This window comes from Zootoca vivipara, chromosome 12, assembly GCF_963506605.1.
Source record: "Zootoca vivipara chromosome 12, rZooViv1.1, whole genome shotgun sequence".
In the NCBI taxonomy this organism is placed as follows: Eukaryota; Metazoa; Chordata; class Lepidosauria; order Squamata; family Lacertidae; genus Zootoca; species Zootoca vivipara.
The window spans coordinates 57,076,082-57,102,520 of NC_083287.1; the positions used below are offsets into that span (position 1 = coordinate 57,076,082).

Consider the following 26,439-nt stretch of genomic DNA (forward strand, 5'->3'; position numbering starts at 1 on the left):
GGCGGAGCAACCTCGATGCGGCTTAAGGGGGGCCGGCGGCGGATCTGGAGCGCGCCTCCCTAGGGGGCCTCCCTAGACTCTAAAACCACCCTCCAGTCGTTTGCACTGAGCTTTGGGAAAGAGGAGAAATATTGCTTTTTGGTGGGTTAGTGGCCGCCAGGCACGTGACGATGCAAATCGCCCTTCTCGTCGCCGCACGTCGCGGCACACCAGCCAGCGTCTCGCGGCACACTAGTGTGCCGCGGAACAGCGGTTGAGAAACGCTGACCTATGCTATCCCCCAAATCTTGTTCTCTGAAGGCAGGAGCTGCAAATTCTGGGTAATAATCTTAGATAATTTATATTACTGCCGGTTGTATAAACTAGTCTGTAGTGGCATGCAGTATATTGTCTTTTACGTTCAGTTTCATTGTTTCCAAAGCATGAACAGAACCAGTACTCTTTCACAAAGGTTGCTGCAATGACTTACTTAGACCATTTCACCATGTGGGAACTGCTTCCTAACCATAAGAAACAACAGCAAGTGCCATGTGACTATTGCACTACTTCTCATGCCAATGTTGCCCTGTCTCTCAAAACACACGATTCGGTTGGCATGGGAAATAACTGCATCATTTGCTTGGCCCACATAATTGTCTATTTCAATCTTATCATCTTGCTCAGTTGTTTTTCCCCCACCAGCTTTTGTTTCTAGCATTTTAACTGTTTTTCTTGTTAGTCACTCAAGCAGCATTCGGGAAGGAAAGCACAGTACAGACAATAACACACAAGGAAGTCTCCTACAGACATTACCAAAGCAACCTGAAACCCAGCCACAAAAGAAGTGATCGTAATTAAGGGCCGTAATTAAGGGCCGGCTCCGAATTCCTTACCTGCATGCAGGTCAAGGCTGCCACTGAGCCGATAGATTCTTTCTTTCTCTCTTTCTTTTTCTTACCCCGCCCCTTACACCAAGTAGCTCAAGGCATGGCATTTCGTTGCTCCATTTTATCCACACAACAACCCTGTGTCTTAGTTCAGGCATGACTCACCCATGGTTACCAAGTTACCTTCACATCTGAGGGGGAATTTGAACCAGGGCCTTCCCCATCCTTATCTGATATGTTAAGTGGTATACAGCCCTGTGCTGCCTTTGAACATTCCGGTGGTGGCTGGAGGAACCGGAGTTCGACTCCTACACCTTCTGTGCACGTGGAAACCACTACTCACTGCGGTAGCATCCCAAGCACATGGCGGCTTCAACGCGTGATCCACACAGCATATGGCCACAACGCCTCCCACAACCGGCCAGAAATGCAGGAAAAGAGGGAGGCGTTGCGCAAGAGTTGCCTCAGCCCTTGGCCAGGGACTTCTGGCGCGAGGAGCAAGCTAGGCGCAGCCCCAAAGGGAGCTCCTCAGGCTCCCCATCTGTGCAACGGGAACAAGGGCGGCCTGCCTCACAGGGTTGCTGTGAGGAGGAACCCCCCCCTTGGGAAATGAGGGAGGAAGTTGAAGCGGGCGCCTTCTGTTTCCTCCAAGGCGGCAGCCGGCGCCTCCCGCCCAGCCCGACCGCGCCTCCCCGGGCAACTCACCCCACGTTGGCGGGGCGCTCCGTCGGCGGCGGCTCGGCGCTCTCGCTGTCCGAGGCCGAGGAGCAGGAGGAGGCCGAGGACGACGACGACCCCGAGGAAGCGGACGAGGCTGAGCAGGCGCTGGCGCTGTCGGTGGCGTCCGAGTCGCAGGCACGCTGGGCGGCGCGGAGGCGGGCGGTGGCGGAGGCGGCCAGCTGCCGCAGCTCCGGGCCCAGCGCGGGCGGCGGCGGAGGAGGCGGCGGCGGCGGCGCCTCGGAGCCCGCCCGCCCGGCCACGCTCCGCGCCAGCCCGGCCAGCTGCTGCCGGACGTGCCGCTCCACCTGCCGGGCCTGCAGCGCCCGCAGGCGGCGGCACAGGCTCCGCGCCCGGCCCCACAGAGAGGCCTGCCGGGCCCGCGCTTCCGCCTGGCGTTGCCGGCGACTCTGGGGCCGCCACGGCGGGCCGCTCGCCTCAGGCGCAGCCGCCGCCATGGCGGGCCCGGTCGCAGCAGCAGCAGCAGCCGCCGTCGCCATGAAGGGAGCCGTCGCCTCGGGGCAGGCCGCTCCGCCTCAGCACCTCAGGGCGGTCCGGGACTCTCCATGGACTCCCGGCCGGGACAATACGAGCTCGCCCGAGACGGCGCGCGCGCGCCCGGCCGAGATATTTCCCTCCCAGTCCGCGCCTCAGCCGCGGCGCACGCATGCGCGTAGAAGCGGGCCGTCGCAGCAAGCCCTCTCGTCTCTCTCCTCTCTCTCGAGCGCGCGCGCCAAACACTCGAGTTGCTGACAGAGCGCTGCCGCCGCAGCCGATAGGGGGCGGTCGCCGCCGTCTGCGCGTGCGTCCCGCAGCCTCTTTTTCTCCCCCCACCCACTGCTCGCCATCTTATTACCACGTGAGCACAGGGCTTTGCTACTACTCTTGCGCCAACGCGCGACCCTCCCATTTCGCGCTGCGTGCTCCGCTCTTCCGAGGCAGGAGTTGGAGGGGGGGGGGGGGGGAGAGAAGCTCGAGGGAGACGCATGCGCACAATCGTGGCCATGCGCGCCCAGCCTTAACCCATGCGTTTCCAGCGAGCGCCTGCGCAGTAGCCGCCACAATTACAAATCAACGCAGGCGCCTTGAATCCCGTTGCTACGCGTCCTGGGCTGCATTCTCACGAGCATGTTTTCTAGTTCCAGGCATGCCTGATTTCGAACAACAGCTTAACAAAACACGAAGCTCCAGCGTCTCCCAGATGTGCACAACAGGCAGGAATTCAGCAGGTGGAGCCTTACCCCAGAAGCATTTCCTCCTGAATTTCTGACTATTATGCTTCTGCCAATAAAATGAAAAATGGATCTGCAGCTCAAAAGGGGACCTTATCAATATTTTAACCAATCAAACTATACATATTAGAATCATAGAATTCATACATTAAGCATGATGGTAATGTAGTCCAACTGCCTGCAATGCAAAAATATTTTGCCCAAGGCTTCAACCCAAGACCAGGAATATGAGTCTCAGGCTCTACAGACTGAGCTATCCCAGCATAAATTGGACAGGCATATCAAAGCCTGGAAACCAATCCAAACATTCAAGCTTTAAGCAAGCTATCTTTTTTTACAGAATACACAGTAGAATGGGGAGAGTTATTCCTGAAAATACATTCACTTTACCACTGAATACTTACTTTACCTGTGGGGATGCTGTGATGTTCAGCATTGGGAAGGCACGTGAGCCTCGATGCCCTGCCTGTACTGCACCAAAGTTCACTCCCAGCAGGGACTATGCCTCTTCCTGCTCCGGTACAGCACTAACGCTCATAAAACGCTGTATGATTGAAAACAGAAGCAACAGTAATAAAAAGAGAAAGTGAAGAACCACCACGGAGCAGTAGATTTTGCTCTCTACTATTCCTTTGCAGTGTCTCTCTGTTCATTCTGGATGTACGTTGCAGCTGAAACACATTATTTTGGAATGATTTATAACGGATGGGTAGCTCCAAAGGGAGTGAAAGAAAAGGGTATCATGCCTTTGGGGTCTCTCCTTCCCCGTGGGTGACAGATTGAGGATAGGCTTGAAAATAGTTTACATATTAGAACTCGGCCAGGGTGAGGGCGGAAATGCAAATTAAGGTGGCTTCTAAGTGAGATGGGGAATGCTGGGAAGCTGTGTCCATGGAGAAGGCATGAATGCAGCTCAATACGGCTCATGATGTGACCGATGGGTATTTACTGTTTGTGTCACTTTATAGTATTGATTGACCATGTTTCCTGTATTTTTATTTTAACTTTGCTTTGCATTACTATGTTGTTCACCACATTGGGACAAAAAGCTCTATAGAAATAAACCGTAGCATGTGACATAGAAGGCATTATTGTGAAAAGCTTAATATTCTTAAGGATCCTTACCGTCATGTTACTCCCCTTTCTGGCCCGTCCATTTCTGAAGGTCTGGAAGAATTGGGGCACTGCACTGCAATCCAGGATGAGGGCACCAAAACAAGCTCCTCCAACTTCAGGTGCATCCCTGTTTAATCTGGGGGGGGGGGAGTGATTCCAGGGTTTGAAAAAAATTCACAGAACCATAATTTTTCTCAGGACCAATAAATATATCTGAAGAAGTGTGCATGCACACGAAAGCTCATACCTATGACAAACTTAGTTGGTCTCTAAGGTGCTACTGGAAGGATTTTTTATTTTTATATAAAGAAAGTTGTATGGACTATAGAAGGGCCATAATTTAATTAAAAACCATGGATCTCAGAGAAAGAAGGATAACACAGCAAATATGAGCAAGTTACACAGTTTAACTCAGCACCATGTACTTCCTTTAATGTTTCCTGAATCTTCCAACATACACCTGAACTGGATGTAACAGTGTTCTAGGGTTAAATGTTACTGCTTATCTTCATGCCTATTAGGGGAATTTGTTTGTTTGATACAATTAATATGCCGCTTGATTGTATAAAAACAACAACACCACAGCTCAAAGTGGTTTATGCAAACATAAAACAATAAAATCGGGGGTGGGCGGGGAATTGCAACTATATTTTGAAACGTAAAAAACGTGAAAATACGAAAACAGATTAGAGCAGATTGACCTGCTAAATTTCTGCCTGCCAGACTGCTGAGGGGGGAATGATGGCGGCGCAGAGCTTAAGGAAGAGCGTCGGGCCCTTTAGCACCCCGCTCGGCCTCTGAGTGCGACCTTCTCTCCGCCCCAACCTACCTCACAGGGTGGTTGTTGCTGTTATGGGGGACTGTTATTACTATTTTTAAAAAAACGAGGGGGGGGGAAGGGGGCAAACCCACCACGCCGCCTCGCGCTCCTTGGGGAGGTGGGGATATAAAGCGAAATAATTAACTAAAAGGGGAAAGAAAGAGGAAAAGAGAGGCAGGCGGCAGCCCGGCAGGTGAAGCCCAGACAGTTGAAGGAGGAGGGCGGGGAGGAGGTGATGGGGCGGAGGGACTGAGGGGAGGCGAGTCCCGGGGGAAGGAGAAGGGGCGCCTCACTCACTCACCGGCAGAGGCCCGGAGGCGGCACCGTCCTCCTCCTCTCTCTCCAGGCCTGCCCGTCACCTTCCGCCTTTCCCCTCCAAGCCCCGCCCACCGCCGCCTCCCATTGGCGTGCTCCGTTGCCTTGGAGAGACGCGAGCGCCCTGCTCTCGCCCCTCCCCGCCGAAAGTCCTCCCTCGTCTCCTCCTCCGCTTCCGCTCAGGAACCGGAAGCCGTATTGGCGGCATCGCGCGGGGCCTGCCGGGAGCCGTAGTCCCGGCGCCTGAGAGGGAAACGAGCGAGCCGGCCGGCCAGTGAGGGAAACCAGCGACCCACCCACCCACCTCTCGCCTTCTTCGCCCGCTCCCTCGCGCCCGCTCCGCGCAGTCGCCGCGGCCTCGCGCTCCTCCTCCTCCTCGCCCGCCCCTCGGCCAGAGCGGCGAAGAGCAGCGGCGCGAAGGAGGTCGGTGGCCCTTGAGGGAGGGAGAAAGAAGGAGAATAGGCGGCGGCGGCGGCGGAGAGGGAAGGAAAGGAGCGGGCGCCGCCGCCGCCGCTGCTCGTCAGGGAGGGAGGGAGAGGCGGACGCAGCTGCCGTGAGGCGCTTGAGGGGGGGAGGGAGATAAATGGGAGGAGGGGGGTGCGCAGAGTAGAGGGCGGGAGGGGGTTGTGAGGGGGGCAAGTGGCGAATTAGGGGGGAGGGGTTGGAGAGGGCGGGGGGGCCGTGTGTCGTGGGGGGGGAGCAGACCGTGGGGGGGAACCAAGGTCTTGGCAGGGTGGGCGTGGAGAAGAGATGCTTCTTTGGGGGTGGATGAGAGAGAGAGAATCCGCACGAAGGCTGGTTTTGGGGTGGGGGGGGCAGTGACAGGTGTTTGTTCCTGCGCTGGGACGACTTGACGTTTCCACGCCGGCTTTGCTTGCAAGGTGGCGCTCCTGGTCCTTCTCCGTTTTCCTCCTCGCAACCACAACCCCGTGAGGTAGGCCAGGCTGAGAGGCAGCGGCTAGCACTCAGGGAGCTTCGTGGCCAGACCCTGCTCCTCGTGGTCCTGGTCTGGGATGCCACGCTTGGGAGAATTGGCCAGGCTCTGGAAGGATCGGAGGAGGTGAGGGGGGCTTCGTCTGGGGAGAGGGGCCCTAGGGGTGGGAGCGCTGTAGGTGTGTCTCGCAGCATGGTGATGGAGGTAATCATAAGAACTGGATCCAGGGTCTGGAGACAGTGACTTGGCTAGTGATGGAGGCGAGGTGATGTTGGAAAGCTGTGCAGAACCGAAAGAGTGAGAGTAGGACAGGAGGCTGGTGGTCCTGATGCTGAGGGTAACAAAGGGATGTCTTCAGATCTGATTTTACAGCATCAGAGGTGTAAAAAGCCATGGTTCTGGTGGCAGGAAGGGAGAGTGGTAGTTTGGCAAAAGTTAGTTTGGCAGCTGTGTGGATTTCAGTGGGTTGTTGGGAGCATATGATTTTCTGGATCAAAGCAAGCTCTGCCTTTTGGAGCTGAATTCTGCTTAAGGCAGTACGCAGCCAGGTGTGTCCAGATGCTCATGAGCCTGTGTTGTTTGTAGTCACAATTCCTCTAGGTGTAAGAGGAACAGGTAGGTAGGTAACAGGAGGTAGTGCATCAGATCACAAATAGGCATCATTGTAGGGGAAGAGAATGGGAGTGTGGTTCCATGGAATTGGGATGAAAGTAAATTCCTGGGGTTCTAACTTTTATAAGCCTTATTTTAACACTGGAATAAAAGCTTGTAAGGGTCAAATTGGCTTTGATGGCTTGCTGGTGCTGACGGGAGTTGTAGTCCAGAACATCTGGAGGGCACCAGGTTGGCAAAGGGAGCTGAGAAGCAGTTCTTCTTGTTCTTGGAACATCAGTTGTAGGCGAGTTCAGGTTGGCAGCATTAGCTAGCCTACACCTCTTCTGTTGTAAGAAACAGACTAGGAATGAATGGGACGTGGACGGGGAGTGGCAGACTGGGATTAATAGATGTTAAGAATATTCATTGGCAGAGCTTCTTGATTGATTGAATCAATGGAGAAAATCTAACTTCGGCATTGTGTGCCAAACATCCCAGCCTAAACAAGTGTCTTCAGCATAACTTTGAAGTAGGCTAGGCTGAGATGTGTAGTGACTTTCCCAAAGCTGCACCATGCCCTAGGTTTAGCAAGGATTTGAACCTGGACACCACAATCAGTCCCTGTCTCAATCCACAGTTATTAGCACTAGTCTCTGTTTTATGCCTTTTTGGGGGTGTTCGCTCTCTATGTATAAAAAAAGATGTAGTAATCACATGATAAACTTGGAGTAACTATGATGGGGAAACTGTGAGACAGCTGGCACAATGTTGTTCACTGCATGGCTCTTGAGCAACATTTGTTTTTAGGTCCCCAGCATGTCCTGGGAATTTGTGGGTTTGACTCTGCATCAGCTTTTGGATGAGTTTGCAATGACAAAAGGGTGACATAGAAGAGGGCATTTCAGTGGGTACAGGATTTTTATGCCTGCATGGCGACTCTCACCTGCCAAAACCCTTAAATGTCACTGGGACTGGTACATCCTTTACCTCCACTGATACTGTGATGATCCTGTTGTTTGTGGGAACAGTGAACCTCCATGCGGTCAGCCTTCCTTGGGCACTATGAGAAAAAAACTGAATGGACTACCGGTAAATGTTGCCCAAACTTGCCCACGTCCTTCTGATCCTCCCAAGCAAAGTCCCAAATTGCCATGCCTGTTGTTGGTTACGGAGAACAGCCAGGAGGGATGCTGGCTTCTATATCAGCCTCTGCTCTGGGCCTTTAATAGTGAGTTGATGATGAAGATATTAACACAGGGACTCCAACTCTCATCAGCCCAGTCAGCATGGCTAGTGGTAAGGGATGGTGGGAGTTGTAGTCCAGCAGCAACGTTTGGTGGGCACCATGCTGATAATCCCCTTGTTTTCAGGTGGTACTGTTTTTATCTGGGTATGTCTTAAAAAGCTTCACCTGCTGGCTTCCTAAAAGTAAAACTGCAGTGAAAAGTAGAGGAGCAGTCAGGGCAGCCTGGCTTTTTTCAGGTCAGTTGCGATCCCTGCAGCTCATAAAGTCTTTGAATGATTAAGAATGTCTCTTGGGGATATCATGAGGATTTTTCAATCCCTTTGGTTATACTGAATCTTCTTTCCTCCTGATAATCAGCACTACAGCACTGGTTAGGACCAAACTGTGCTGCTTGGCTTTCCAAACTTTAAATAGCAGCTGGGTGGGGTCAGAACCGTGAGGAGGTGGGTTTAAGACTTTCCTTACACTGAGGTACTGCTCTTTCCCCCAGTGTGTTCTTTAGCACCAACTAGCAACTTGGGAGGGGTTTTCATGGGTACAAATGGGGGGGTGGGGTTACCAAACACAAATATGCACTGCTGCTGCTAGTTCTAAAAGGGAAATGTGTCACCAAGTTAAACATATATTTTTTTAATGTGGAGCTTTGCACTTGGGATGGGGCATGGCTGAGCAGTTGCACAAAAAAGATCCCGGCTTCAATCCCCAGCATCTCCCTCTTTAAAAGATCTCTGGTGATGTGTAATGAGGAGAGGGAAGTCCCCTAGGAATTGAGGTGTATGTGCTGAGATGATGGCACTTGGGATCCTGTGATTTTGAGAAGAGTGGTTTCATAGAAAAACCTCCCAGAATTTGGTTGAAAGGAAGCTGACAAACCCCAGCCAATAAGCCTGACTACATGTGATCATGAGGCATTTGGCTTCCTACGGGTATCTCCCTCAGAAACACAATATTTACATACAAGTTCTGGTTGGACGGTTGCTTAAAATTTTAGTTACAGGTAGCTAGCCATGTTGGTCTGCCATAGTCGAAACAAAATACCAACTAAGTTTGTTATTGGTATGAGCTTTCGTGTGCATGCACACTTCTTCTGACACTTAGTTGGTCTCTGAGGTGCTACTGGAAGGATTTTTTTAAATTTTGCTTAAAAATGGTTAGGCTCTCCTTGATAATTTCATCTCTCCTATCTCTTCTCCCTCTTGTTTTTCCAGGAACTGGACCATTTTGCTCTGCCAGCGATGTTCTCCCTGAATTCATGTAGAAGAGGTAAGAAGGTAGCTGGCCGGAATAGGGTGGGTCATGGGGGAAATCACTATTTTTGATGACTAGGGGGGAAAGCTCTAGAACTGGTTCTCTTCTCAGTCACACCAGACCTTTGTGAGACTTGAGCTTCCCCCTGTGGCAGTGAATGAAATTTCCAGTCACTTTCTTTCACACTGGCTTCAGGTCCTCATGCTGAGCTTCTGACAGGGATGGGGAGTCCGGTGCCCTCCAGATATTGTTGAACCACAACTTCCAGAAGCCAGCATGGCCAATGGTCAGCGATGGTGGGAGTCTGAATCCAGCAACATCTGAAGAGCTTTAGGTTCCTCATCTTTGGCTTACAGCATTGGCTAGGACGTATTCAGATGTACTACCTAGAAAATGAGAAAGAAGTTTTGGGTCATTGTTGAGCTGAAAATAATCTCATGCCTTTGGCTATGAATTGGTCCATGATCCCGGGTGTGTTTTTTCAGATGGCTCATTTCAACCAGGCACAGCCAAAACATTTGTTACTGAAGCTGCCCATTAGCATGTAATTGGCCTCAAGCTCATAATGACACACATTCAAAGATTCACATCTTTGCAGATATTCAGTAGCCATTTCGATAGTGACCCTTTCCCTCTCTTCAATGATGCGGGTGGCATTCAACTGTCATACAGAATTCACATACCTTGCAAGCCCAGTTTTCTGTCCATTTTAGCCTTTACGTTGGTTATCCACATTAGATTGGGCTTTGGTGTTCCCCACCCCACCCCCAATCCAATTTGAAATAGGAACGTTCCCCCTTTTTAAACCTCATATATCCCTTTTTCTTAATTGTGCTGCTTTGCACCACCTTAGTGAGACTGCTGTCCTTGGTGTTGACAACATCTGTACAACATGTTCTCATCTTCTATCATGTTGTCTCTTTTCCTCTTTTCCCTAACCAAACTCTCCAATTAGCTCATTACTAGTTTTCCACGTTAGTTGCTCCAGCCATCCGCCATCCTTGTTGTTCTTTCTGAGCTCCTGGCCGTTGATTTTAAAACGAGGCGCTCATGCAGGAATAAAGAATTCCTGGGATTGGCTGAAAGAGAGATGATAACTGTGTCCGCCCGGTGAAGTACTATATCACCTTTGCAGCCCTTTGGCATAAAGACCCTGCAAATTTTCATCACCAAGAACAATGCATTCAAGGATTCTTTTCCTAAACGCACACTTGGCTCACTTGTCAGGTGAGTTGGCACGAGGATGACATTGGCAGTGGCCGAATCAACTGCAGAACTTGAAAAAGAGACCCCAAGCAGGGCAGGAGTCCTCAGAACAAGGCTAGTGGTTTGTCATGGACTCCATGGTAGTCCTGTGATGGGAGAGGAACACAGCAAAATTACCTTCCTGTCTGCCTCAGAAAGGCTCGACCATGGCTGGTTCCTTTGAGACGAGAGTGGCAAGTTATGCCTTTAGCCTGACCTGGCGGGATGCAGGACAAAATGTAGAAATTAAATGCTGTTAAATGCTTTTATGTTGCTTAATAAAAAGTTTTGTGACTTCAAATAAGGAGACGGTTGACTTTTGGCATCTTTCCTACACGTTGCGTGCTCAGAGCTGCAAGCTTTTGTACAGCTGTCCGTGACAAACCACTAGCCAGCCTCGTGTAGATGGTTGTCCATCATCTCACCTTTCTTCTTCAGCTCTCCGTTACTGTGCTCCAGCTCTTTCCTCTTCCTGTCAAAGATGGGGTTGCACCTGCTATTCTTTTCACTGCAGTGTTTTACATACCTGGTTCCTTTCTCTGGAAATACTGTGGAGAGGGGGGAATCCTTCCAACCCTGACGCCTGATCCATTCCATGTCCACAGCCTGCTCCCTCCCACTTCTCTCCCTCATATGCCATATTTCTTCAGCCTCACTCTTTGCTCTGTCTCCTTCCACAGACACAGTTGCCTGCTATCCCCTCGGGGATAGACCCACCATCTCTTCCCCTGCCCCTAGCAACCACCTGCTTTGGGAAGCTCTCTCACTCCTGCCCATTAGCTTTTCCTTCATTTGTTAGGCTGGGAGAAAGGGCTTCGTTTGCTAGTGTGTGTGGTTGCCGCTGCCACCAAAGTACCTTTTCATGGTGTCTGGGATAAGCAGAAAACTTCCACATTCATTTGTTACTAGGAGCACTAAGGTATAAACTGTCCATGTCACCTGAACACAGTATTGAGAGCAGAACCTCAAACACGGAAACCACCAAATATCCCCTACAGATGCCGTTTCAGCTGCATAGCTAGTCCACCCAGCAGTGGCAGAACTGGATAACACCCTTTGCAACTCCACAAGGGAAGCATTGGTTTTCATGCAACAGCAGCACTTCTGCCAGCATTTGCCAACCTGGTGCCTACCAGACGTTTTGGCTGCAACTTGCATCAGCCCCATCATTGTATGGCCTTGCTGACTGCGGCCAATGGCAGTTGCCTACCAGATGTTTTGTAAAAACCTGGTTGGCTAAGGCCAGTGTTCACATTCCTGGCAGCCAGGGCTGTCTTAAGCATATTCGGCAAAGTGGTGCAAAGATCCCTCCGCTACCCCCACCCCCGTTTCCCAGAGTTGTCAACCTTTTTTTAGGGAGGACGGCGGGGCTGGAGGAGGCGGGCAGTGGCTGGAGGGTGGCTCCTCCGGTGGGGTGCCGCGGTGGCCACGGCAGACGGAGGGTCTTGGCACAGTGCTGCTTCGGCATGGCGGGTGAGGGTGGTTGAGCTGATGCCAGGAGGTGCCACGTCCAGCCTCTGCCTATTCCCTGGCACCCTCCAGAACTTGGCGCCCTGGCACCCCTAGCCTCTATGGGTAAGACGCCCCTGCTGGCAGCGTTAACCAGCTCCCCCACCACATTTATTTGAAATCTAATTAAAGCTATTTAATTAATTTAACAAAATTGATGCACTTGATCCAGTGACAGCAGCTTTTGAAAGTCTGATTGTCACTGACACCCCCCGCCTCCTAGCGCCCCCTCCCTAGCTAATCCCTAGGCCTGTCCCCTCCTTTCCATTCCTGTGCAGCGAGGAGAAAGGTGTCTGGCTGCATAACAAGCCACCTTGTGACTACCCTAAAGCACTGAAATTCCTTGTGACTGCTCCCCCATGCTACTTTTCCAGACTCCCACTTGTGTATTTCAACAAAACTCTTGTGTTGGTTCTCCCTTCATGTGTGTTATACATAGCAATGTGGTCTTGTGCTGTGCACTTGGATGTGATACCTTACTTCAGCTTGTGTGACTACAGTGGCATAGACTTCAGCATAGCCTTGCACCCACCAGGGCAAGAGTGTGGTCATGACCCTGCCCTTCAATCCTTGCCTAGTGTCAGTAGGCACAGTTGTCTGCTGCTCTCTGTCTGCAGGCTTCTTGCACCGGGGTGGGACTTGTTTTCCATATGTTGGCATTATACGAACTTAGGCATTTGCTTGACAAAGAGCAGAACGGAGCATTGAGGCCATGTTAAGGTTGGGAAGCCTCTATTCTTACATGTTTTAAAATTACCCTTGGGTATGATAGGAGTTACTGTGTGCCATAAGACACATTGTTGAAGCTACCTTCCTTATTGTGGGGGGGGGGTTGTCTTCATTACAGCTTTAATAGGCACACAGCAGGTAAGTTCAACTGGGCCACGGTCTCTTCATGTCTCCCTGCTTGGAAAAGCTGCTTGTGTACCCATGTTTATAATTTTTTTTGCAAAGCACTGGCTCTTTATTTTAAACCAGTTTTTTTTAATCTTATGAGCCAATCCTATGAACTTTTGCTCTAGCAATGAAGCATTCTGGACCAAGGACAGTTCCCACTGGATCAGTACCACCTTGCTTCTTGAAGTAAAGCTGTAGCATTCTGAGTTTTCCTGGGTTGTTTTCCCCAGCATCATTTGCTCCGCGCTGCCTTGCTTACAAGGGGGCAAAGCAGCGGCACTGCAGGCAGCCAATACATCAAGAAAACGGGCAGACTTTGGCAGAGGCCATTTGTTCACAGGACTGTTGACCCACATTCAGGCTGTTCCTGTGGACCAAACCATGCCAGCAGAGCAGCAGCCATCTCAGTTCTTGTGCTTCTGCTGGCCTCTCTTGGCAACCTTTGTTTCTTTTGTCTTTTTGAAAGCCCTGGCTATCTAAAGTGGTTGTGATCTACGCAGTTTTTGAAAGAAAGCCATGAAGCTTCCAGTTCCCTTTGGAGCAAACACTATGTTTTCATTTCAATAGCACAATGGGTGTTTTAAGATCCAACAGGCCTGGAAAATTAGGGGGCTTCACCTTTTAGGCTGCAGGTATTGCAGCCCGTTGTGATGAGGACACCCACAAATAAGGCAGAGGAGAGGGGTGAAGGCAGAGGTGAGGCTTGCTGGGCCCACCAAAGCCGCTACTCAGCTCTTTGCCCAAATCCGAGGGGGCAGCAAGCATGTCTCCCCTGGCTTCCGAGAAGAGGGTGGGGGGCTGGGGTCCTGCTGCTGGGTTGAGTCCGCCTGCCTGCCTGCCTGCCTGCCTTTGTGGCCAAGGCGCTTCACTCCGGCGCCCTCCAGGTGGCGCGCCGCGGAAGGCGGAGGCGCCTCTCTCGGCTAGTGCGCGTGCGCCCCGCTCGTCCGCTCCTGCGTCGAAGCCGGCGTGCGAGCTTGCCTCATTCCAAGATGGCGGCGTCCAGCCGGCTCCTGCAGATGCTGCTCGACGGCGCCGCGGGCCCGCTGTGGCGAGCGCAGCCCACGTTTCGTCGGTCGTTGCGGAGGGGCCTGTGCGAGCGCGCGGCCGGCGTGGAGCAAGCACAGCAGGCGGAGGACGACGATGACGGATGCGGCGACGCCGCGATGGGCCGCCAAGGTGAGGCGGCGCCGCTTCCGGGCTCGCCTTAGGCCGAGTGGCGGCGCTGGAACAGGGCAGGGGGCGGAGGGAGAATCTCTTTTCACACCCCTCAATGCCAGGCCTCGTGGAAGGAGGGGCTATGGGCGAGGGGCAGGAGACCCCCCGCGCCGGCCCGGTCCTCCTCTCCGCGCGCTCCTGCTGGCCTTCCTCCCCGGTATTTGGATGCCGCCTCCCCCGCACACGAGGCCGGACTTGGAGGCTATGCGTCGCGCTTTGAACGGAGGTGGACACGGTCAAGGTCACGCGCCAAAGTGGCGGCCGGCCTTCCCCCGGCTGCACGTGCTCGCATCCCTTCCCCCGGCAAGCGAGAAATGAACCTTAAGGTGGCGGGGGAGGGGGCCTTTGCTTCGGCTTCCTAAAGGAATATCGGGGCTTCCCTATGCTTTAGCCCGCCCTAGAGGGTGATTTCACTCGCAGTCTCTTCTAGAGCCCCCTCCCAGGGGGGTCTGGCTCAAAAGACAATCCCATAAACAGGAAGCACTGTTGGTCTTTAGGGGGGCCAGGAGGATCAGGAAGGTGAGCCTACTTTCAGCCGGTATTGTATTGTCTTTTACTAGGATCACGGCGCTGACCGACCAGAGCCAGGTGCGACAGGCACACGGCCATGGTGAAAGATCAGGAGCCTCTGAGCTCCAGAATTGGTTTTCAATGCCAAGTAACCTTCTAGAAGGCCAGGGTCGAAGCGGGTGGGATCTGTGCTACCTGTTTAATTCATTCTGCTGCTTCGAGTAAATTTGATGCTGTGGTTTAGTACAAAATCCTTGCAAATATTGGTTTAGCTGGTCTTTACTAGCCCATTTTTTCTCTTAAGAAAAAGGATGAGTTGGTGGCATGGACAAGATGAGATTCTCTGCCACTACAGCACACCAGTTCAAAGCACAAAGTGCATTTGCAAATATTTAAAATGGAGGGCATGTTGTGGCGATCTCTCTGGTTGTGTCGGTCCAGAAGAGGAAACTCCAAAGTCCACAGTTGTGCAGAACGTTAATTATGATCAACCGAAATGCCACAGAATTGTGGCAAGCTCTGGAGTTCCCCAAAACTTTTTGTCGAGCAAGCAGGAATTAGGGGAAGGAGGAAACATTAAAAAACAAAACTACTAACATTAGATGGGGGGCCAGACTGTAAACTCCGTTCCAAGCTGGTGATTGTAGGCTGATTACAAGCCAGACTTTTGAGTTCTCAGAAATGGGGAGCAGCTAGTAATTGTGGCTTCAAAGCCCAATGCACAACACTTTTCTGACGTGTTAGACCGCCAGGTGATGGGCTGCTGGGTGCCTTGCCAGGACGGATGCAGTTTCCCATCCTGATCTACAAGCTGACCTCTTGGCTACGCCCTTAATCTATATATATTTTGTTCCCCTTACCACCTGCTTTGTACAACATTGTGCCTGAGGAAGGCTTCTGGAGAACTCAGAAGCTTCCCACAACTTTGTTGGTCCCAGCTGTGGATTTTGAAGGTGGTTCTTGTATTTAAACCTAAATTGTGTCCAATGATTGGTTTTCTATTGATAACTTCCAAATTGGGAAATGACCTGAAATGAATAGCACCATTGCGAAATTCTTAGTGGGAAGTCTCTGCTCTTTGTCATGGTACCATTTTTTTAAAAAGAAGAAAACCCATAAGCTTCTGTTTTCTGGGAGTTTATGGGGTTGGTGTTGAAGGTACCATAGGGGTATATCCACCTGTTTAAGCTCCACCTTCTCAAACCTTTTTTTATTCTGGATCTTTTCCTTCTTGCTTTCCTCTTAGATAGGACAATGCAAGGAGGTGAGTCAATTTCACTTTCATTTCTCCTTCGCTGGCGAGTCTAGTTGCTGCCATAGCCTGTGTACTTTGTGTGTGTGTGTGTGTGTGTCTGCGTGTGTGTGGTCTGCGGAGGCTTGATCTCTGTCATCTAGATAGGGTTTCTCTTGAGCTCTTATCGTATGAATACTTTAAAGATGTTTTTGCTCTGTCTTCAGCTCAAACATCTGAGCTAGCTAAACGCTTGTGCAAGGTGGTTTGAGCATGTGGAGTTCTTGAAGCAGAGGGCCAGTTGATGCAATGCACCTTCGCCACACATCAAAAGCTCACTATGCACCCATGGTTTGTGTAAATCAGCCCCCAAGAGCAGCTAGCCATGAGAGTAGTGATAAGACACCTTTCCTGGTGTCTTGAATCCTGGCAAACAGACCTCAAGGCTGAGTCTGCCTAACCTCCCATCTGCAACACTGGACATTGCTGACCTCACATGGATGGCAGGTGGCATTGCATGTTTCATTTATCTTGTGAAGTCTTCTCAATTTGACAGGAGGTTAATTCTTCCATCCCACAATTTTCTTTCAGATTCAAGAGATTTACTGAAGGAATTTCCCCAGCCTAAAAATTTGCTCAACAGCGTCATCGGAAGAGCCCTTGGCATTTCCCATGCAAGAGACAAGCTGGTGTATATCCACACCAATGGGCCACGGAAAAAGGTAAAGTGTCTGCAGCACCTAAACCAATGGATGGAAGTGGCAAGGAAGCAAGTTCTTGTTTGGTGTTCGAAACTCCCATTGGTCTAGGCGCATTTTGCAACAGGGAATTTCATTAGCGCGAGCAGTTTCTGAGCTCTGGGCGCAGTACTGCACCTAAGATTTCAAATTAAAACTGCAGAGTGGAAGGAAAGGAGGACCTTTTTCCGCCTCCCCACTTCAAGCTACTCTCTGAAGACTTGAGAAGAGACCCTCTTAAGAATATTAGGGGGGTGGGCAGGGGAAGGACTAGAACATGTGAAAAATGAACATAATATTTTAGCTGCTGTTCATTCATTTTCAGCTTTGTATTCTTGTTATTAAAAAGCATGCCTAGACATTCTGTTGTTGTGCCCACAATCTCTGTTTAAGGTGCCATTTAGCTCCTAGCTTTCATATCTCCATTTCTAACACTGTTCTTGCTGTGTGTTAGAAGAAACTGCTGGAAAGGAAGAGCTCTTCACCAGTTGGGGGACTCTGCCTTGGGAGGTGGAGAAATTGTCTTTACTGTAGGGGGCATCTTAGCAGAGGCTGGGCAGGGTACTGCACTGCCCTAGAGCAGGAAGTGTAAGGAGGTGTGTGTGAATATGAATTTATGAAATGGCCTATCTCTCTAGATCATGACATAAGTATAACATTGACGTAACTATAATATGACATGAGACCCTCCGTGATGAGCTCCATGGTATCCTGGCACAAACCTCACTCCACATGCAAATATAGTACTGCTGAGTGCAGGATACTCGACTCCCCAGTGGGATCCATCCTCCCAGTGGTAAGGCGTTTTAAAGGCAGATAGGTCTAGGTTCATATATCTGCTCCCTAGCAAATTCTTTTCACCCTTCTGTTAAACAGATAGGAACAGGATGACCAAAGATGGGCAAGCTGATAATTAAGCAGGAAATTCTAAAACTAAGTACAGTATAGCAATTGTAGGAATCACTCATTCCACAACCACCTCCCCTCTTCTAGTACGCCTTGGCAAAAAGGTATTTTAAAAACCTAGATTCAAAGGTTACTTAGCTCTCACAGCTCCAACAGGACAGCACTTAACCCAGCGATCCCTAGGACTCTGCCTGCTTCTGCTTTGCTTTAAGGACAGGTCTACTTTCCTCCCCCCCCCCAAATGGTGTGGGTTTATGGCATTTTTTTCATGCCCATGCTTCTGTAGGCCTTTAGAGTGGTTAGGGAATCTTTTACTCTTTAATCAAAATGTGTTTGTATTGTAATTTGCTACCTGCTTAGACTGTAACTTTGCTGTCTAAAGGAGCAATTTAATATATTCTGTCACTCCTGTTTTATATCATAAACCAAGCTTTCTTTGTTCCTTTGTGTGAGAGCTGCTTGTGGGCATAAGATTAAGGGTTAACACACTTCCATTACAAAGCACCCATCATAACTTTAGCAAAAGATCCTAAACCCCTCAGCAGTGTGTATATGTACATACAGGAGTGCTGGTGGTGCACAGGTAAGTCCAGGTACACACATGGGAACAGGAGGCTGGATCGGATGAGTGCCATGGCCCTTCACAACTCTACAATGCTGTGAAAATGTCTCTCTAGATGAAGCTGCATGTGATGAGAGCTGGTGCTGTGCTGTGCAGACTGCTGTGCTCTGTTAAGAAGGCACAGGATGCTCAGACGTGGCATATATGAGCAGTATGCCTGACCTCTTGCCTTCTTTGTCCTTGTGCAGAAAGTCACACTGGTCATCAAGTGGCCAAAGAACGTGGAAGTGGAAGGCTACGGGACCAAAAAGATTGACGCTGAGCGACAGGCTGCAGCTGCTGCTTGCCAGCTCTTCAAGGTGATTTGGGGGGAGGTGTCAGGGGGGCATTCTTCATTTCCTGTCCCTGTCAAAGAGCATCCTGTCATGCGCTCAGATATGGGCAGCTGCCCCCCCTAGAAGCTAAAAAAGGGGAGGAGACAGCTCGCGACACACGCTTTTGTCCTTCTCGTTCGTAAGACCCCAGCAGAAGGCAGACAGACCCCAGCGGAAGGCAGCAGTGGGAGTTGCCCCCGGCTGCCTGGAAAGGGCTGGAAAGCTGCGTCTGTGGCAAAACTTGTAACGCTGCAGAAGCGAGCGGGAAGAGGAAGAGGGCGTGAGGGAAAGAGAGAGAGCGCACACACCAGCCTACCATCAAGCCGGCGGGGAGGAGTTGCAGAGAACCGCGTGACCGCCTCCTCCGCTCCGGGGGGGGGGGGGCGTGGACGTTGATTACACTTCCTGGGAGGATCCCGGTTACATCATTGCCAGCCAGCCAATCGGGTGGCTGGGGGCGTGGCTTGCCTGCCCCCCCCCCTAGTTTTGATCCTGGGTACGCCCATGCGCTCAGACCTCACCTTGTGGCCAATTCTTGCTTTCATTTTACCAGTGACATCCTTATATATACACAGACGACTAGTATGATTCCAAAGACCCCTAGGAAGACTTGCCCTCTGGCTGCAGGGGGCTCCCTGAGCTTTTCCTTCCGCTTTGGGCCTTCCATAACCAGAGCCAGGCGGTGGTCGGAGCTGTAGGATTAATGGGCTTTTGAGAGGCGAGTTGCAGTGGCCAGTTTCGGATTTCCCTTCCTGTAATGGTAGCCGTCCCAAACTTTGGGGGATCAGCAAGCTAGAAGTGGAGGAGGTGCTGCTCTGTTCCACGCCCCACCCCCAAGTTAGATGAGAGGAAGGCAGAAGGGAAGTCTCGTTTCCCCACCAGTGCCAGATGCTGTCAAAAACTAAGTCAAGCTTCCGTGCTGATCATGCGTGTCAGAGGCACAAATCTATTATTATTATTATTATTATTATTATTATTATTATTATTATTATTATGCCCTTCAACCGCAGATCTCAGGGTGGTTCACAACATTAAAATACAATATAAAAATACATTATACAGTGGAACCTCGTGTTACGGATGGGATCCGTTCCAGAGGCCCGTCCGTAACATGGAACTGACACAAGCTGAAGTGCTGCACGCGGCATGATTTAGCGCTTCTGCGCATGTGCGAGCAGCAAAACCTGGAAGTAACCAGTTCCAGTACTTCCAGGTTGCCGCGTGACACAACATGAAAACACGTAACCTGAAGCTGACCTAACATGAGGTATGACTGTAAAAGCAAGAACAAAAGCAAACAAAACAATACCGCTGTCCCCGCAAATACATTTAAAAGGGATATAGGATGTTAATTCTCATCCCAGGCGTCTCCAGCTTTCTCCTCTGCCTCTCCCTACCCCGTCCTATGGACTGCCATCACTCCTACTTCTGGTGGTCCGAGTGTACAGATGTGCATTAAATGAATGAATGTGTATTATTACAACCAAAGAGCCAGCTTACAGGTGTGCATTGCTGCACTGTGGCAGCCTTCACTAACCTAGTGCCTTCCGGATGTTTCAATGGGGGGTTGTGGTCCAAAACATATCGTTGGCACCAGGTTGGCGAAGGCTGCAGCATCAGAAGGAAATGTCAGCAGTGGGATGCTGAAACCACAGTGAGCAAGAAACATCTGCCTTTTTTTTTTTAAAGGGGAGTGGTTTTCAAATGAAGTTATTGATACAGTAATACCTCGGGTTACGAACGCGATCTGTTCCGGATCGCAGTTCGTAACCCGAATAGTTCGCAAACCGAGCGCGATGGGCGCCGCCATTTTGCGCATGCGCAAATCGCGCGCGCGCGGCTTATGCGCGCACGCGTGCGACGAAAACACTTCCGGGGGTGCGCAGTTCGTAACCCGAACTGTTCGCAAACCGAGGTGGTCGTAACCCGAGGTACGACTGTACTGGCATAAAAAGTTTATTTCCTCAAATGCTCCTAAACATTGTTGTTTTTACCTATGTCATCTTGAATCCATGTACAGTGGAACCTCGGTTTATGAACACCTCGGTTTATCAATTTTCGGTTTATGAACGCCGCGGACCCATCTGGAACGGATTAATTCATTTTCCATTACTTTCAATGGGAAAGTTCGCCTGAACACTTCAGTTTATGAACAGACTTCCAGAACCAATTACACCCATGCTTCAGTTTATGAACGCTTCAGTTTAAGTACTCCGTGGACCCGTCTGGAACGGATTAATCCACTTTCCATTACTTTCAATGGGAAAGTTCGCTTCAGTTTATGAACGCTTCAGTTTATGAACAGACTTCCGAAACCAATTGTGTTCATAAACCGAGGTACCACTGTATCTGTATAAAACAGGGGTCAGCAACCTTTTTCACCATCCCTCAGACCATGTGGTGGCCAGACTATATTGGGGGGGGGGAATGAACGCATTCGTATGCCCCACAAATATCCCAGAGATGCATTTTAAATAAAAGGGACACATTCTACTCATGTAAAAACACGCCGATTCCCGGACGTCCACAGGCCGGATTGAGAAGGCGATTGGGCCTTAGGTTGCCTACCCCTGGTATAAAACAATGTGCCTTTGAAACTTCGCTTTCCATCGTTCCTCTCTTGCCCACCCTCCCTTCCTGCTCCAGAGCCTGAAATGCCCCTCTGCCATGCTCTGGGTCCAAGCCAGCCTCCCTTAACCTGGTGCCTTCCAGGTGTTTTGGACTGCAGCTCCCATTAGCCCAAGCATCACATGGCCGTCCTGACTGCACCTGATGGTGATTGCAGCCTGAAACAACTGCAGCATGCCAGTTTGCGGAAGGCTCTGTCAGTCAGCTATCTTACTCCCCTCCTCCTTGTCCTTGCTGAAATCTTAGACATTGCATCCAGGCCAAGCAACCATAGACCCCCAGTTCAGTCCTTCGTTGCCCTCCCTGACATTGGCAGGTGAAAGAACCAGCTCAAAAGTGGCGAGAAAGACACCTAGAGGGCTGCAGTTGCCGGTCATTGGGGCAGTACTGGGCTGGCTGGACGAAGAACTCTGGCTTCTTCCTGACACAGCTTTGAGGGTTTAAAGCACCCTTTTCTTTCCCCCTTCCAGCCATCTTGACCGCCTTTCCCTTCCTCCACACAGGGCTGGGGCCTGCTGGGTCCCCGAAACGAGCTCTTCGACGCCGCAAAGTACCGCATCCTTGCTGAGCAGCTGGGCTGCCCTGCTGAGCAGCTGGGCTGCCCCGATGAGCGGTGGTACTCGGAGGGCAGCCGGTGGCGCTCCAAGTCTGGGCCATCTCTGGCCGACCTCTCGACCTGCTGGAGGAGGATGGAGCCTAGCGAGCCCATCCAGCCCCTGGAGCACAACAGGCTCCCAAGGCCCATCCGGAAGGAGGAGCTGGAGGAAGGGGAGCTGGAAGAGGGGGAGCTGGAGGAAGGGGAGCTGGAGGAAGACACCATCGACGTCTCCGATTACCTGTCCATGGCTCATCCGGGGGCCCGCACCCCAACCAGAGACATGAGGTAGGAGAACCCCTGAGCCCCGAAGGGCAGGGGCCTTTCATGCACACATGGTATCCGCATGGGGTCGGGCCTTTGTGTGCTGGCATGGCCCTCTGGGCAGCATTGGAAAATGCCCTTGGCGGGATCTTTTGAGAATCCCCCAAGCTCTTTCTTGGTTGTATTTATACACTGCCAGATTTGGGGGCGGGGGCTCAAACTACTTTACAAAAAAAAATATAGAATAAAATTGCCTAGAAGTAAAATTAACAGAAATAATTTAAGACTTTGAAAAAGTTAAAATAGCAGTAGATTAAAAACAGGTTAACGCTCGCATCACTTTTCCAAATACCTGAGTAGGCCCGCCTAAACAGAAGTTTTTAGCAGGCGCCGAAAAAAGTACAGTGCAGGCGCCTCCCTGGGATCAATAGGCAGGGAGTTCCAAAGTGCGAGTGCTGCTGTACTAAAAGATAAGAGTTCTTACAGGTGTGGAATGGGCATTATATGGCATCTGTAGTAGTGCCAGTTCTGCCAATCACAGCAGGAAGACGATCTGAAGGGGTAAACTGGTCCCACAGTTGTTAAGGGCTTTATATGCTAATTGTAGCACTTTGAACCTGAGCCGGTAGCAAATCAGCAACCATTGCAGTTCTGTAGTTCCATCAGTCCATAGTGTGTGTGTTTACTGCTCCCTCCCTCCCTTCATTGCAGACACCAGACCCAGAGCCCCTTCCTGTGTGCCTCACCTGCTGGTCTGTGCCGTGCTGCTCCTGCCTGCAAATGCAGCCGCCTCCTTCTCCTTCCTTCTCTGGTGTGCTGTGTGGAGGGAGGGAGGGAGGAGCTGGGTGATCCTGGCCACACTCTGGAATGCCACGGGGGTTCTGGAGCCAGTGTGATGCAAACAATTTTCAGAGCACAGAACAGCATTGCCTTTGGGAGCAAGAAGCACCTGCTAGTTCACCAATCCTGCTCAAATGTGTCTCCCTCTGTTAGGAATGTCAGCTCTCCTGTTTTACGTTTTTTAAAGGCTAGTGGGGAAGAAACGGAGGTCTTTTTCCTGGTAGCCACATAAAGAAAACTGAAAGCCAGGAAGACAAGTTTCTGCCTTGGAAGTGTGGCTGTCCGTGGTCAGGGAGAGGGCACCCTGTTTGTTGTGGCTTCTAGCCCTCCTCAAATTCTACTCTTCCCTCCCCCCTCGCATCAGTGTCCTGAACGCATACTCCAGGCCATACTTGGCAGTCCATAATAAAATAGCAGAACCATCTATTTGATGCACCATTGCATAAATCCTGTATCTCCCAGTCGCTCTTCGGTGGGTGGGCAGGTGTAGCTCTGAAGGCAAGACGGATGCCAGCTGATGGAGGCCAAATGGCAATCTTTAGAAAGAGAGGATCTAGCAGCCTCCTTCTCTTCCCTCTCCTGCTGCAGGGACGGGTTCTCTCTCGAGATGACGGATGACAACACAGCCCTCCGGGCTCTGACCCAGTTTCCTCTGCCCAAGAACCTCCTGGCCCAGGTGATCCAGATTGCCACTTCTTCGTCCACAGTCAAGGTGAGTTGGAGAGGGCCATGTCTGCCAGCTACGCAGAGGGAGGGAGGTCTCTTTAGAGAGGCTCTTCTTAAAGCAACCCCAGCAGTATGAGAATTGGACCTGGGGCAAGTGCCACCACCCAAATGGGAGCTGCCAGAAGTGAAGGGCAGGTAAACAGTATCCAAAGGAGCTTGCAGAGCAAAGAGCCCCCAGGTGACTTTAGCCAGTGAGCCAAGCCACATAAACTGCAGGAAAAAGCAGAATCTGTAGAGTTGCCAGGTAATTTCTGCCCCTCGGGGAAGTCCTCCAAGCGAGCTTCCCCCTTTCTCTGTCTTGGCTCGCTACTGAATAGTCCAGCCTTTGCCAACCTGGTGCCCTCCAGCAGTTTTGGACCGCAGCTTCCATCAGCTGCAGCCACCACAGCCATGCTCCTGCCAGGCTGGCTGATGGGAGCTGGAGTCCAAAAGGGAACCGGGGCAGCTCCAGGTTGGCAAAACCTGGAAAAGTCATTTTCAAAATGTTCCATAGTTGTCACCTCTCATCTTCAGAACCAGGATGCTGCCATTACCTGGATGTTTCATTCTTTTTTTGCCTCCAATTGTGCTTTGCTTTTAAATTGTTCTGTGCAGTAAGTGTGATTGCATGCTACATTGGGGTTCGCTTCCAAGGGTTCCACGTATACACAAAGGCTGGAAGCCAGGGGATGTTTGTGCGAGATCTCGTGGGAACCTAGAAGCCGCCATATAATCTCAACATGAGCATCCCAGAGCTGGCACCCTTCCTGATCTGGGCCCTCCCCCCCAAAAGGAGAGCTTAGAATCACTTTGCACACCAGGTACCCCTAAGCGGATCCAGTGTGCAATGAAATTCTAAGCTCTCCATTTTGCTTGGATTTAACTTGTGCAATTTCAACCAGCCTGCCTTTCAGTTGCATATGGTTGAAACTGTACAAGTTAAATGTGCGTAAGATGCGATCGTGCTGTATTTTGTAAGTCTCCTTTGAGACGTTTGTGTGAAGAAGCTAATAATCTTAATCGATAATGACACAACACTGAAAGAATATGCTGCAGCAGCAGAGCTCAGTCTGGCACTCCCTAGTCCTCTAGGCGGCTAGTAGGGGGGTGTTGCTGCAGTGCCTTCTTAACAGCCGGGACTGACCCGCTAAAGATTAGCCTCTTCCAATGTCCTTTGGGAGCAGCTGAGTGACCCCGGCTTCTCTGTGAGTTGGAGGAAAGGAGGCAGCACGCGCTGGGAGGTGGTGGGGGCTCCTCCCGCTGACCCCTTCTCTTTTGCCTTGCACAGGAGTACATGCAGTTCCGGACGGTGGGCACCAAGACCAAGATCTGCAAGCTGACTCTGCGCTGGCCCTGCCCCATGACCTTCGCCGCCAAGGGGCGTCGCAAGGTGGAGGCAGAGAACAAAGCAGCTGCTCTGGCCTGCCAGAAGCTGAAGGTGAGACTTGGGGCTCCACTCATTCCTTCTTTATTTTACTTGCATGCCGCTCTTCCACAAGAAGAACCTGCCCAAAATGGCTGACAACAAAGCGTTTCAAAATCAAACAGTGCAAAAACAATTTCTTGGTAAGACAGCGCCAAATAGCAAATAACAAAAAAAAACCCCAACATTTCAATACTATGAATAGGACAAGATTGCATCACACTTCCCGACAGTAGCGAAAATAACAAGGGAGCTTAGCTGTTCCACCTTGGTCTTAGAAACACCCCTCCCATGATGATTCTCACAATCCCTGTCCTGCAGCAGCTTCTTAAAGGCCTTTTAAGTGCAGGGCAGGGGGAGGACTAGCTGCAAACACCTTCCATGATGACGTTCCTTCCCTAGCATTTCCCACTGAAGGCTCTCGTGGCTGGGCCACAAATGACCTCTGCCAGCCAGTTTCCTTTCTAGACCAAGGGTTCCTGTCCCCGAGGTGGCCTTCTTTCCTGTCTCCCTACCCGGGCAAGTCTCTTTCCCCCACTGGGAGACCCTCCCAGGCTGACGCACCCTCCTTACTCCCTTCCAGAGCCTCGGCTTGGTGGACAAGAACAACAACCCCCTGAGCCACGCCATGTACAACATGACATCCCTCCGGGAGCTGGGCGAGAACCAGCGGAAGCCCTGCCACATCAAAGTCCCCGAGGCCACGCTGCGCAAGATCGAGAACTACCTGAACCATGTAAGCCTTCCCTTATTTCAAAGAAAGTGGGCTGGAGCTTGGATTCCAAACTAGAAGCAGTTGTGGGGAACATGTCACTGGGAGCCGCAGAACATTGAACTCCTGTCACCAACTGGCAGAAACAGTTGAAGAACTCTTGCCTCGGCTACTTGTTATCTGTAGGTTCTCCTCCTTCCCTCTCCCCACATCATTGGCCCAAGTGGCTGTGATGTCATGGAATGTTTGAAAGCGATCTAGCTGCTTGGGGTTGAAGGTATTGGAGATGTTGACTAACAGCACAATTTCAAGGAGTGAGATAAAAGGTCGAGTTTGGGACTTGAGATAGGCGAACAGCTTCCCTCAGGACCCTTGGGCTGAAGAAGGGCTGTGGGGCTCATGGGAGAGACCAGGGGCCTGTTTAAAAACAGGCAAGAGGGGTGGAGAGCATTGTGGAGGCTTGGAGGTGCAAGGAAAGCTAGTTTCACATTTCTATGGATTTGCAGTCATAGGGAAAAGAAAGTGCATCCTCTTTGAATTCAGTGGTTTTACATACTGTATCAGGACATAGCAACCATTTGTTCCTTAGCAAGTCTTAAACTTAGGTCACTACAACCTCAGATGAACAACAACATCACATGACATATTACACCGTGTCATGATTTATTGAATAGAAATAAAGTCATGATGGAGAAATTATGTGTGAAAAGCTAAGTACACCCTTGCTGCTTTCATAGAAATTAAGAGATTAAGTAGCGGGCAGGCGCTACTAATCAAATGCCCTTTCTTAATTGATCATCAGCAGGTGTGCCCACCTCTATAAAAGCTGACATTGTAGCAGCTTGCCGGTCTGGAGCATTCAGATGTGTTTTAACAGAATGCCAAGGAGGAAAGATGACGCAGTGCTCTTAGAGAAGCAAGTGCTGCTTGCCCATGAAACTGGGAAGGGTTCTAAGGCCACCTCCCATCAATCTTAAGGCCACCATTCTGCCATGAGA

At 50.9% G+C, this 26,439-nt stretch overlaps 2 protein-coding genes across 6 annotated transcripts in view; one reads left to right on the forward strand and one right to left on the reverse strand.

Annotated features, from left to right (window-relative positions):
* Positions 1 to 5,118, reverse strand: part of LOC118092061 (KAT8 regulatory NSL complex subunit 1) — a 49,286-nt gene extending 44,168 nt beyond the window's left edge. For 2 of the 3 annotated variants that reach the window (XM_060281042.1, XM_060281041.1), the window contains exon 1: positions 1,572 to 2,119. In XM_060281042.1, the coding sequence (XP_060137025.1) occupies positions 1,572 to 2,083 (512 nt within the window). In that variant the 5' untranslated portion in view covers positions 2,084 to 2,119. Of the gene's footprint in view, positions 1 to 1,571; positions 2,120 to 3,219; positions 3,360 to 3,940; positions 4,068 to 5,052 lie in introns of those variants that run through there. The other variant, XM_060281043.1, reaches the window with a different exon arrangement.
* A 255-nt stretch (positions 5,119 to 5,373) lies between these two features.
* Positions 5,374 to 26,439, forward strand: part of DHX30 (DExH-box helicase 30) — a 31,448-nt gene continuing 10,382 nt past the window's right edge. Inside the window, exons 1-9 of one of the 3 annotated variants that reach the window (XM_060281039.1) lie at positions 5,374 to 5,489; positions 9,049 to 9,103; positions 15,711 to 15,728; positions 16,287 to 16,417; positions 18,149 to 18,259; positions 21,406 to 21,785; positions 23,190 to 23,313; positions 24,595 to 24,744; positions 25,313 to 25,465. In XM_060281039.1, coding sequence (XP_060137022.1) covers positions 9,076 to 9,103; positions 15,711 to 15,728; positions 16,287 to 16,417; positions 18,149 to 18,259; positions 21,406 to 21,785; positions 23,190 to 23,313; positions 24,595 to 24,744; positions 25,313 to 25,465 — 1,095 coding nt within the window. In that variant the 5' untranslated portion in view covers positions 5,374 to 5,489; positions 9,049 to 9,075. Of the gene's footprint in view, positions 5,490 to 9,048; positions 9,104 to 13,722; positions 13,916 to 15,710; positions 15,729 to 16,286; positions 16,418 to 18,148; positions 18,260 to 21,405; positions 21,786 to 23,189; positions 23,314 to 24,594; positions 24,745 to 25,312; positions 25,466 to 26,439 lie in introns of those variants that run through there. The other 2 variants (XM_060281040.1, XM_060281038.1) reach the window with 2 other exon arrangements.